Source organism: Zea mays, chromosome 4 (assembly GCF_902167145.1).
Source record: "Zea mays cultivar B73 chromosome 4, Zm-B73-REFERENCE-NAM-5.0, whole genome shotgun sequence".
Classification (NCBI taxonomy): Eukaryota; Viridiplantae; Streptophyta; class Magnoliopsida; order Poales; family Poaceae; genus Zea; species Zea mays.
Window position 1 is genome coordinate 85,796,139 of NC_050099.1, and position 13,708 is coordinate 85,809,846.

At 46.7% G+C, this 13,708-nt stretch overlaps 1 protein-coding gene across 1 annotated transcript; it reads right to left on the reverse strand.

The window, feature by feature from the left end:
- Positions 1-9,818: 9,818 nt before the first annotated feature.
- Positions 9,819-12,956, reverse strand: LOC103653468 (transcription factor AIG1). The gene is made up of 2 exons (XM_008680362.4): positions 12,091-12,956; positions 9,819-10,829 (listed from the first exon to the last, which is right to left on the reverse strand). The coding sequence occupies exons 1-2, from the start codon at positions 12,622-12,624 to the stop codon at positions 10,251-10,253; spliced, it is 1,113 nt and encodes a 370-aa protein (XP_008678584.1). The 5' UTR covers positions 12,625-12,956; the 3' UTR covers positions 9,819-10,250.
- Positions 12,957-13,708: the final 752 nt, after the last annotated feature.

Genomic DNA, 13,708 nt, shown 5'->3' on the forward strand with positions numbered 1-13,708 from the left:
ATTGTGATGTCAAGATTATCCCTAACTAAGAACCCAAGTGCATTCCAGAACTTAGGGAGTGCCTCTTCTGGAGCTAGGGACTGACCTTTCGGGCTCACATCAGAGATTTCATATGTTTTGTCAGGAAACTTGCTCAGTCCACTGTCACCTCTTTTCCGGTCGCTCTGCGTCCTTTTCCTTGATCTCTCGGTGGTTGTATCGGTCGGTACTGGTGTGTCTTCGTCTTGGTTCAGCCCCGGTGCGTCTTGGTATTGTGCCACGGCTTCATCAAGTATCGCAGTTGGTTCCTCCGTCGGCGAGACTCCGATGAAGAGGTTCCACTCCTGGTGCAGTTGGTTCATCGTCGGAGATAGGATTCGATTCCACTCTTCCCCCGATGAAGAGGACGTCGGGGTAGAATGGAGCAGCTGTCGCGACGATCTTCTTTATGTCCTCCTTTGAGGACGGAGGCACAGAAAGAGCAGCTTGACGACCCTTGGCTTCATTCGCTTCTTTCCTCCTTGCGATCCGTGTCCATTTTTCTGTCAGAGAGGTGGACAGTGGGGTTCTCCATGTAGACAGACCCTCGGCTCCTAGCTTGTTGAAGGTGATCTTTTCTCGGAGCGCTGGAGGTTGCGCTTTTCCCTGCTTTGCTCCGATTTTCTCGGAGATCTTTGAGGACGACTTTCTCTCCGGTGGATCCGCGATGCGATGTAGAGTTCCTTCCTCATCCGCTACAGATGAGATAGTTCCAAAGCAAAACACGGACCCGGGACAGAGGATGATCTTGTGCTGGAAGGTGACGACCATTGAGCTAGCTTGGATTGATGACACACCCCCTACCTGGCGCGCCAGCTGTCGGTGTTTTGGGTCCGACCGTGCACCCGGGGTTGCCCCTCGAGGTGCTTTTTGGAGTAGGACGGTGTTATCAACTGTAGCTCAATGGTTCGTGCTAAATGCACGAGAGACAGTGGACAGTTGTGTACAGGTTCTGGCCGCTTTGAGATGCGTAATACCCTATGTCCTGGTGTGAGCACTTTATGTGGTGGGTTACAAAGAGATTCTCTAGTATTGGAAACGTAGAGAGCTGGTGTGGGTGGCTAAGTAATGAGGTCGATCGTCTTGAAGGGGTGCCCCCTAGGCCTTATATACTCGACCGTGGGGCATTACATGTGGATATGATAACAACATGTGCCGAAGTAATAGTGAACTAACTGAGTCTATCTTCCTATAATTTAGCCGACTCATCCTCGCTCAGTTCCGATGTACGGGGCCCCTGCGCGGGAAGGTCGGGTCACTGTTGCGATCACTGCTCAAATCTATCGGGCCGTCTGGGCCTGCGTCGATCTAGTCTTGTGCCAATCCGCCTTATTGGACGTTCCTCCCAGGCCCACGAAGGGATGACCTCACGAATTATTGGGCCCACGGGCCTTTCGTGAGGTCTTTTATCCTTCTGGTGGACCCGGGGGATATCTGTCTCCCACACCCTTAAACTAGCCTGATAATGTGAAGAGAGCAGGGTAATCGTTGATCGTAACAAAAATAATTGCTCTTAGTGTGAACGAATCTTTACGATACTCATCCAACATTTGAACACATTTTTCCCACAGTATTTTCATATCCTCCATTAAGGGCTCCAAAAATACATCCATGTCAACTCCAGATTGTGTAGGTCCAGAAATAAGAATGGTTAGCAAAATGTACTTTCGTTTCTGCATCAACCATGGAGGAAGGTTGTATACGGTGAGGATCACCGGCCATGTGCTATGCTTACTGCTCCTTTCAGCAAATGGATTCATTCCATCAGTACTTAGTGTGAACCTAACATTTCTTGGTTCATCAGCAAAGTCTCGATGGTTGTCATTGAAATCTTGCCACTGCTTCCCATCGGGTGGATGTGGAAGCTTCCCATCGTTTTTGTGCTCATCAGAAGCATGCCAGCTCATAAGTTTGGCATCCTCGGGGTTAGCGAACAAACACCTCAATCGATCGACGACGGGGAGGTACCACATCACCAAAGTAGGAATCTTTTTAAGCGCATAATAGTCTACTTCTTTTTCTTTGCTCGTGGATTTTGAAGTCTTCTTTTGGGCTTTCTTTTGTTTCTTGCCCTTAGACACAGATGCAACACACTCATCCTCTCGATAGTCTTTATTCGTCTTGTACCTACTTGCATTGCACTTTGGCTAGCTCTCCAAGTCCTTATAATCATCGCCTCGATAAAGGATACAACGATTTCTACACGTGTGGATCTTCTCCACATCCATAGCGAGTGGACTGATTAGTTTCTTTGCATAGTATGTGTTAGCAGGCACTTTGTTCTCCTTTGGAAGCATGTCTATGATGATATTCAAGAACGCATCAAAGCCAGCATCAGACAGACCATATCTAGCTTTTAACATCAACAGCTTTAACACAGACCGGAGCGTCGTGAAATCTTTGATACAACTCTTAGACTCATCGTACAAAGGCTCTTCTGTTGCCTTCTTCAGGGACTCCATACCTTTCTTGAAGAACATCGATGGATCCGTATGACGACGCAACATTGCCTCTAACAATTCTACATCTTCCTCATCCATAACATTCGACAGAACATGAGTTCTATCATGTTCACTTCCTCCACAATAACCATGATCAGTAACATTTGGCATTACATGTTCGCTCTATGGAAGAGGTTGGTGTGTCCCGTGAACAAACTGAAATCTTTTGTCCTCAGCGGCTTCAGTCGTATAAGGCGCACTACCCTCTCCATGCTTTGTCCAAACCGTGTAATCCTTCACAAATCCTCGGCATACCAGATGAGATATGATTTGGTTTGTGTCATCAAATACAACAACATTTTTGCATTCCATGCATAGACAATATATGTGCTTTGTCTTTGTTCTCCAAGCATGTTCCGTAGCGACATCAATAAACCTATGGACCTCGGATATGTATGACGGATCTAGCCTTGATAAGTTATACATCCACGATGTCCTCTCCGTCACTACCGGTAAAAAGTAATAGAAAACACACCAGAACACTTGTAAATTGGCAAGAGAAAAAAGCTAACATTTCCTAACAACCAAGGAACGAAACTTAAAATTGACATATATTTCTAACATAAGCCGAACGTACGTAATAAATTCCTAGCAACTAATAAACAAAAAAATCTTATTAATATCCAATAATTAATAACGCGTAATTTTACCAAACATTATCCCTCTATCCCAAACATGGTGAAACGTAACCTTAGACATGAAACGTGGCTACACACTGCTCTCTCACATGGTATAAAAGCCTAGATACAAAATTTGGCTAAAATGATAAATAATATGAACAAAAATTGACAAAGAAACATAAAACCAACCTTTCTTGTCGGGGGTGAAGGGTATTTATAATACAAAGTTCACAGGCGGCTTGCTTAAGAAACCGTCAGTGAAAAAAATATCACTGGCGGTTGTCTTACGGAACCGCCAGTGGAAATCTTCTTTCCACTGGCGGCACCTTAACTCAGCCGCTTGTGGAAACCGTTTCATGTTGAACAGTTGTGTCTTTCCAACTGTCCTTGTATAATTGAAATGGCAATTATGTCGCCGAACACGAAGCGGCGACTTTTGACACCTCTTTGCTCCTCAAAGTTCGAGTAAACGTCGATCCAGTTCTCGATTTTAATATATTTAAATGGTCATTGGCCACATTTCCATTCATCGCAACTCAGAAAAAACTGTGGTGCCTAGCTTTACCCATGTCGACATCACCGAGTGATTCCTCTGCTTCTTTTGTCTCCAATTCCTCTAGGCGTGAACCAACCCAGAGTGGGATCCTATAGCGGCATATGAAAAACAGGCATCTTTGCACTGGGATGCAGATGGATGGGACTTTGTAGTTGCATCGTAACTCGACGGCGACCTCACCGATGGGGATGACCTCTAGTTCCTCATTGACGGGGAGCTGAACTCCGACACCAGCACTGAGTGGTCTTGGACGTACGACGGAGAATCATAAGATGTGGAGTCCTTGGACAACGATGATGACTCGATGTCTGGACATTGGATGGGCATGGTCTCCTCCGACAACGAAGATGACGAGAACGACGACGGCAGCAGTGACTACGACAGAAGTGACGAGGACAGCAACGACAGTGGCGACGATGACGGCGATGATGATGGTGGGGCAAGCCAATGCGATGAGATGCCTCCTACCAAGCGTCGTTGGCTGCAGCATGGTAGCTTATTCTGATAGGAAAAGTAGTTTGTACTAGGATGAAAACAATCCATTCTAATGAATAGAGCAGTTCTTGTTAACAATGGCGGCTGGCTTAAGGAACCGCCAGTGAAAAAGCTGAATTTCACTAGCGGCTGGCTTTAGTAACGGGCTGTGAAAATAGTGAATTAACACTGGCGGCTGGCTTTAGGAACCACCTATGTAAATCATTTCTACGGCCGGCTGGCTTTTGGAACCGCCTGTGAAAATCATTTGGTGGAAGCGCTTCCATCTGCAGCTGAGTTACCAAAGCCCACTAAGTCCGCTTTCGAGTGACTTCTCGCATTCGACACGGCTCGTCCCCAACCCTAACCCGTTGTTCCAGTGTCTCCGCCGTCACTTCGGACGCTCCAGCTCCACCATCGTCCGCCCGTCACCAAGACTGTTCTCCCCCTGTACTCCTCCAACTGAGTCGTCGTCTTGTTCGTCCGATTTGTATTCCGTACGACCTCGCTCTTGTTTGAATCTCTGGTGTTGTTCATCCTATTAGGGTGTTAGGGTCTCCCCCTAAAAGTCTCCTCTGCTGTCGTTGTGGTGTTAAGGTTCGGTACATCCCCTACTGATTTGTGTTTAGGGTTTAGGGTTTAGGGTTCACCCCACCCCCTATTTACTTTGAATCAGATCGAGTTTAGGGTTTGTACTAATGATTTTTCTTTCAAATGTGCCTTTGAGATATCTGAGAGAAATCTAGTTTCATCTTCGGTCCAAAGATCCACTGCAAGAAAGGTGATGTAAATCTGAACTTGTTGGTTATTTCAAGTTTGTACGTAGAGCCGGTTACAATGTGGTTAAACTGTTTAGGTTTTTAGTTTTCTTTTACTGCTTATTAGGATCATGGTTTACGGTTCGTTTGCCACTTCAACCCAAGTCTAGTTTGTTACTAGGCGACAGAATTAATACCTGGTTGTTAGTACATTCTCCCCATGTCAAACTAACGACCTAAATCCACATCAGATGGATTCAGCAAACTCCATAGCCGACAAGGCAAATGGAAGGATGTAAGAGATTATGGATAAGATATTTTCTGTAGCGAGGGAAACAATCCGTCCTGGACGAGGGTTGACCTCATTTGAGGCTATCAAACTCCGTGTAGCATTGGAGGACATTGCTTGCATGATGGAGCAGGACTCTCTTGTGTTGCAAGAGCATTTGGACAAGGTCAACAACGTTACCAACCATGTTCACGCCGACTACGAACCCTCAGACTTGTCCTCACCAATCCCTGTTGAAGACGACCTCGGTGAAGACTGGGATTTTGCCGAGCACTTTGAAAACTTTTGGGGTGTTGAATACGAATCAGATCAGATGCCTTCCTTTAGTGATAATGAGGTTTAAGTTAGTACATGGTTAGCCTGCCAGTAAGGGTTTAGGCCTACGTAAATAGGAACAGACTTTTGCTTAGTGCGCAGGTGTCATCTGTTCCAAGTGTTTTGTGTCCACGATCGGTTGGATTCATCTAAAGTATGTTAGTGTATGTAATAAGTCGAACCTGAATCTTAGCAGTTCTGCTAGTACCTTATGGTATTATGGTACCTTTAGTGTGTTATTTTGCTTCTTTTTTTAGTACACTTCCTAGTTCTTTAACTTTATACTTGTTTTGCATTAGATGGGGAAGTCTGGCAAAGTGATTGCAAAGTGGGACACAAGAGCAACAAAGATTTACACAGAAATTTGTGTAGAAGAGGTCAATGCAGGCAATAGGCCGCATAACTTTCTAAATGCAAATAGGTATGCTAACCTCATTAGGAAGTTTAAGGAAAGCACTGGCCGCACGTACACCAGGGATCAAATGAAGAATAGGTGGGACTCTTTAAAGAGAATGTACATGCAATGGAAAACACTTAATCAAAGGGCAACAGGTCTTGGTCGATACCCTCATACTAGATCAATCAGTGCACCAGATGAGTGGTGGGCTAAGCAAAATGAAGTAAGTAGCATTTTGTTATTTTGTAGTTTAGGAATACTGATCGGCATCTAAAAGTAGGAAATTCCATTTTACTGCAGGCAATGCCAGGGTGTATTATGTTCAAAATTGCCCCGCTTGAGAATGAGGACAACCTTAAGATAATGTTTGGTCCCATTGTGTGCACCAATGAGACAACCCTTGTTCCTAGAGTTGAGGATGCTAATTCATCATCTAATGGTCATGAAGAAGACATTTTTGCTGCAGGTGAAAACAGCACACCTAACCCCAGCTCTACAGTTAAGGGAAAGCGTAAGGTTTTGCATGACTCTCCTAAACCTAAGAAGAAAAAGGATATGAGGGATGAATACATGAAACGGATTGTCGATGCTTTCAAGTCTAGGGGCTCTTACAAGTCCATAACCTCATTTGACAATGACCTCGTGCGTAAAGAGGTTGCTGCCCAATTGGAACAAGTGATCAAAGATGGTGCAGAGGAAGGAAGCGACTTACATTTCTTTGCGACTCATCTTTTAATGTAGAAACGTTATAGAGATGTATTTGCTACCCTCAAGACCAAAGAAGGAAGGAACACTTGGCTGCGCCGTGCTTACGAGAAGCATGAGAAGTCAAATTAGGTGTTGGTAGCCCTGTTATGCTTCAAACTGTCAGGCTTACGAGTCTTTTTTCCATCGTCCAGTGTTTTCACAAACAATCTATCGTTTTTATGTCGTCCAGTGCAGTTACAAACATTGAGTCCTATGAGTATTTTTTCAGTCGGAGAAGTATTTCAAATATTCGAGTTTAGATAGTATTTTCAATAATAATTGTTGTATATGTGTGAGAACTATGTTGGACTTATGATAAATGTACAATCGTCAGTTTGTTGTATGTTAAATTGCTGATTGCAGAAAACTGGTTATTGTTTGTATCTATGCAGATGTTTCAGCCTGATACCGACCATAGTGATGATGATAGGGATCATGAGGAATTATTAGTGGCAGCATTGACTTTGGATATTTGGGGTAGCTCGTCAAGTAGGGTACCCAGAAGAAGCATGGTCGAAACAGGTATCCAATGGGTTGAGCGTACATTGGAGAATAGTGATGATTGCTATGACATGTTTCGCATGCGCCGCACTGTGTTTCGTCGTTTGCATGATATGTTGGTGCATAATTATGGTCTGCAACCAAGTCGTGGAGTAAGTACAAAGGAAGCGGTTGCAATTTTCTTGTGGGCATGCGGGGGTCCACAATCTTTTAGACAAATTAAGAACAAGTTTGGTCACTCGTTGGAAACAATTAGCCAAAAAATTAGTGAAGTCCTTAACGCAATTTATATGATGTCTTCGAACGTCATCAAGCATAAGGACACATATTTCAATGAGATTCATCCTAGGCTGCGAGAGAGTAGATTTTGCCCACACTTCAAGGATTGCATAGGTGCAATAGATGGAAGCCACTTTCCCGCTTCTGTCCCGGCCTCTGAGCAACCGAAGTATATTGGTCGACACGGTTATGCATCGCAAAATGTCATGGCCGTTTGTGACTTCGATATGAGGTTCACATTTGTCGTCACAGGTTGGCCTGGATCAGTGCATGATACTAGAGTATTACAGGATACTTTGATCATGTATCGAGATAGGTTCCCGCATCCACCTGAAGGTAAAACTATATTTTAGTTTTGTACCATACGTTATTAATGTGTATCACATGTATTGAAGTATAAATTTGTTTTAGTGCAGGTAAATACTACCTAGTAGATTCTGGTTATCCCAACAGGAAGGGATACCTTGCACCATATAAGGGTCATATGTACTATACTTCTGAATGGCAAAATGCGAGGCGACCAGTAGGTAGCAAAGAAGTGTTCAACTTTGCACACTCTTCCCTCCGTAATGTTATAGAGCGATCGTTTGGGGTCGTCAAAATGAAGTGGAGAATCCTGCTAAATCTACCTTCATTTTCGCTTAAGAAACAATCGAAGATTATTATTGCTTGCATGGCACCGCATAACTTCATTCGAGACAGTGCTATACACGATCGAGACTTTGACCAATTTGTACCTACTAACCTTGTCAATGATATACACTTAGGTGAGAGTAGCAATAGCACATTTGATGACTTAGACATGAGTGCATTTCGAGATGCAAGAGCTACTACCTTAGTGTCGTAGGTTATTTATTCAGAATTGTAGCGATAGTTAAGTTGTAAAGAAGTCTCATTTTGTTAATATAATTCACTAGTTGGCTCGGTGTATTTATCTGTTTCCATTTTTCAATCAGAATCTACGATCTCCCGTAGTGTCGTAGGTTAAGGGGGTGTTTGAATGCACTAGATCTAAAAGTTAGTTAGCTAAAAAATTACTAGTGAAATTAGCTAGCTAACAAATAGATAGCTAACTATTAACTAATTTACTAAAAATAGCTAATAGTTGAACTATTAGCTAACGTGTTGGGATATCTCCAACTAATTTTAGCCACTAACTATTAGCTCTAGTGCATTCAAACATCCCCTAAGCGACTTTCCACTTACGGTTTAGTTAAGTGAACCGCCAGTGTATATGTATTTCCACTGGCGGGGTACTTAATACAGCCGCCAGTGGAAATACATCCTTTCTACTGATGGTTTAGTTAAGAGAAGTGCCAGTATATATTATATTTCCACTGGCAGTGTACTTAATACAGCCGCCAGTGTAAATTGATCCTTTCCACAAACGATTCGTTTAAGTGAACCACCAATGTATATATATTTACACTGGCGGTTCGTTAAGGCGGGCCCACCTGTTTTTTCACTGGCATGCTGTAACTGAAACCGACAGTATAAATTTCTGTGTGCCGCCACCTTAGAGCTCTTTTCTACTAGTGTTCCCTAAGTGTTGCACTCTGCACAGGGTGCCTTTGCCGAGTGCTATATGGTCATAACAGTCGGCAAAGAAAGCACATCTGGTAACCGGGAAAACTAATTTGTCGAGTGCTATTGACAAGGCACTCGGCAAAGTGTCCACCTTTGCCGAGTGCCGGCCCTTACACTCGGCACGGAGCTCTCTTGGTTGACTGTCTTTGGACCCGGCACTCGCCAATGAGACCACCTTTGCCAAGTGTTGACCCACACACTCGGTATAGAAACTACACAGGGGTTGTAGGAGATTTCCTTGCATAGTGCCTCTAACCCAAGCACTCGACAATGGCTCTGTCACCGTCACTCGTTGCTGTCATGGCGACTTTACTTTGTTGAGTTTCGTTTGACATTCGACAAAGAGACCTTTATCGATATCAGGTTCACCGAGTAATCTTTGTCGAGTGTGGCACTCGGTAAAGGATTTGTTGAATGCATTTGATTGTTTACTGAGTGGATGTGGCACTCTGCAAAAAAAAAGTCGTATCCAATAGTGTCCGGTGAATACAACAGTCATTGATTCGTCCATACAAGATAAATACATGTGGAGAGAAAAAGGATGCATTATCTATATACCACCAACACTAATACTGTTAGTAAATTGATGGTTAAGAAGATAAATATATTTGTAGAGAATGAGCTCTGTAGAAAACCAATCATGGGATCAGAACATGCGAGACCGGCAAAAAGATCAACAAATTTGGATAACATTAGCATGCACAAAAAATGCATTGGCAATGGGATGCAACAGACATCATGATGAAAAGTGAAGAACAGTGAAGCTCCATAGATCGATGATCAACCCCGCCAATTCCATCTTCCATTATAATAACCCAGAGATTATACATGTGTACACCCTTACCACCCCCCATGTTACGAGCGGTTTATCAGTAACCCCTCAAATTTCCCCCACTCCCCACAATAATACATACGCGAACTAAGTAAAAAATAATGCACCACAAAGATATATAAGGGATACAATGAAACTCTCCTACTAATCAACTTGCATGTCCATGTGTTCCCATTTTCTTTCCCTCATGCACACACCATACCATAGTAACAAAAACAGAAGATTCAGCTCGCTCGTCCCAAGTTTGAAGTGGCTATATAGCTTTATAACTATACTAATTAATAACTTGAGTTTGAGAAGCTAGCTAGCCATGCACGCATGCTTGCATATTTCATGCTTGCATCGAGGGAGGCAGCTACTAGCTAGTTTTAGCACACTAAAGCGAACCTTGCTCATGCGCACCACTCATGCGCTGCCTCTTCATGCTCCCGCCGCCGTTAGACGAGGAGGAAGTGTCGCTGCTCGCCGTCTTGCAGTCCATGACGCCGCGCAGCGCCTCCTGGATGGACGCGACGAGCTCGTGCCTCCGGCTGGACGAGGCGTTGCCGCCGGCGCACCCGCCATCGCCTTCGACGTCGTCGTCGTCGTCGTCTCCTTCTCCTTCCCCATCGTCGTCGTCGGCGGCGGCGGTGATGAGCAGCACGTTGCGGACGCGGCCGCCGAGCGTGGCGATCTCGGCGCGGTGCGCCCGGAGGCGGAGCGCGGCGAGCGCGCGGGCGATGTCGGGGATGAGGCCGGCGCGGTCCTCGCAGCACAGCGACGCTCGCACGACCAGCCTGCCCTCGCCGTCCTCCGTGGCGTCCACCGCCAGGTCGTCCGCCTCCGTGGGCAGGAGCTGCAGGCGCTGCCGCGCCGCCGCGGCCTCCTCCCCCTCGACATCGAGCACCGCCGACGTCTGCCGCTTCAGCTCCTTGACGTGCTCGATCACCTCGGCCAGCAGCGACGCCTTGTCCGTCTGCAGCAGCGAGCGAGCCAGACCCAGACACCACGCATGCATCAGGAAAGGGAAACAGCGACAGAACAGATCAGAACCATCATTAGGCGCTTGAAACTAGCGTCGCCATGCATGCAAATATGATTAGCTAGCTAGTGGCGACTATGGGGTGTATGTGTGCGGTGCGCGCCCGCGCAAGTAGGCGCGGTGGCTGCAGGTGTAGTGGCGGTAGGAGGGAGAGAGAGGAGAGGAGAGGCGTGCAGCAGCCAGCAGAAGCAGCATTGGCGATTGATGAGTGGTGCGAGTGCATGCGAGTATGGAGGAAAAGCTACAAAAATTGCGCGTGTGGGTGCAGCCTTTGCATGCGCGCCCTCCGGCCGGCCTCCCTGCCTGCCGCTTTTGGGGGTGAGCCTGATGAGCTCTGACACGAGCGTGCGCGCTTGTCTTGCACGGACCGCTCGATCTCCACCCCGCAGGAACGCAGCGGGGGAAGCAGGGCGCGCGCGGTCTCCCACGGGACCAAAGCCTCCTGCGTCATCCTTGCTGCCTGCCATGCCATGTCACCTACTGCTACCTATGACCATTTTTTTTTCACTTGGTCGTCTAACCTATCTATGACCATCTCATCTTGTCTTTGTTTTGTCCCCTTTTGTAGTTTGTCCTAACATATATAGAGGCCCTACCTTGCAACATATATTATTGGAAATGTGCCTTGAAACGAAATTCCTGTCTCAAAATATATATGATCATTGTAAATATGTATGACATTACTACTCACCAGGGAGATAGTTATTGGAAGAAATTAAAGATTAAGTTGAGGCGATTCCATCAGAAATGGGATTGCTTGCAGTGCTCTTGATTATTTCAACCATGTAATTATATATGCTATGGGTGAAGGTTTATAGAGCCAGCCAGTGTCACACTAGCGGTGGTAGCGCGGGTGTCCAAAGAAACTGGCTAAGCTGTCTAGTTAGGTAGCAAGCTCGGTTACACCCTGTGTGTTACCCTGAGCTGTTTGTTAGCTGTCTGTTCAATCTGAATTGAACAGTCCGGTAATCAAGCTAGTGGCCATTTTCTTGTCGCCTGCTCGATCTGAACTGAACAGTGGGCGATCAACCCAAGCTATGAACTGATCTCGCGATCGTGCATCTCTGCAGGGCCACCAAGCTGGCAGGTTCTAGCTAGGGTTTCGTCATAGATGGATGGATGGATCTACACGCGGTTAGCATAACATGCACAGGATGTGATGTGATGTCATGGGTGTACCAAGTAACCTCATCACCTTGGAGGTGTTGGGGAGCAGGCTGCGGAGCCTGGCGAGGTGGCTGTTGATGCGCTGGCGGCGGCGGCGCTCGGCCTCGCTGTGGCTGCGAGAGGCCGCCAGCGCCTTGGCGTCCATGATCTCCTTGGCCGCCATCCGCCCCAGCTCCATCTGCAGGGTGCCCAGAAGGCCGGACACCATCCTCGACCCGTGCTGCATCGCCGACGTCCCACCACCGGCTGCGGCAGCCAGACCGTGCGGCGCAGGCAGCGCGGTCTCTGGGCCGCCGAACACCCCGAATTGTCCACCCACCCCGCCGTCGCTGTACCCGCCGCCGCCGAAGCCGAAAGGGCTCGCGGCCGCCTCAGCGCCCGACGGCCCCGGCTGCGCGTGGTGTGGGGCCATGTAGGAGAACCCCGGCGCGGCGCCGGCGGCCGGGCCGAGCCACGGCAGGAGCGCCGGGCCGGCGCCGTGCCCGTAGTCGGCCGCTCCTGATCCGGCGGCCTGCAGCAGGAGCGCCTCGTGGCTGCCGTGAAAGCCGCCGCCTTCCCACATCCCGATCGGTCGGTCGGCGGCGCCCCTCTCGCAGGAGCTGAGGTAGCGTAACGGTAGCTTGCTGGTGGATTCTTGGGGACGGCGCGGCGGCTGCTTCGCCTCGTGTGGTGCTCTCGCTTCTTCTCTTTGCTTTGCCGGTCAAAGGAAAGCGTGGGACGGCCGGGTGGTGCCTTTTAAACTCTCGGTTGTGTCGACCTGCCCACTTCGTTGCGCGACACTCGTGTGTGGCTTTAGGCCGTCCGCCATAGCTTTTTGCTATGCGTCCTGTCGCCTTTTCGCACCGCGGAGGGGGTGAGCTGGTCGCCTAATTGTCGATCGAGACGGCTAGGGCTCCCTCGTCGACGGCACTAGCTAGCTAGGCTACTTGATGAGTACTTAAGGGAGCGGTGCACATTCCTTGCTCGTGTTATTATCTTTAGTAACAATTAAACATACTCTAAAGTTACAATAATATGCGACGCTTAGCTTATTGTGTCATTAACTGGCCGATCTATTTTGAAGTTTGTTTTACGATAATGTCGTATGTGCTTCACTGCTTCAACTAGTCTGCTAATCAAAACTTGGAGTATTATGCTCGAATGCGTGCTCATGTATATGCAACTCAGATGCGTATGAGTGTGAAGGACCATTGAAACACGTTGTATATATTTCAGTTTATTCTGGTATCGGACTAGCTCTGAACCACGTGTGGACACATTTTTTAGTTGGATCCCCATCGAACAGCTTTGAACGTGAAGGACGTCGAAGAAACATTTTGCTTTTCGACATTATTAGAGATAGGAAAGGATAGGGCTGGTAATAGATCGGATCATGATCTAAATGCTTGCTTCCTCATAATTTGTATGAGCCAGTAATTAATTTTAGTTTAAAAATAAATAGAAATAGAGCTCGAATCTAGTCATATGATCCTTAGATTTTGTAGTATAAAATTTAGAGTGTATTACCATCCATAGTGACTAGGTTTCGGAATCGATGGTAACGAGAAACAGTAACGTGGTTCACGGTTCGCTACTAAAAGTAGGTTTTAACACTACGAGAACGAGATTATATTGTTCCCACATTTTTTAAAAGGAATTGTTGTTCC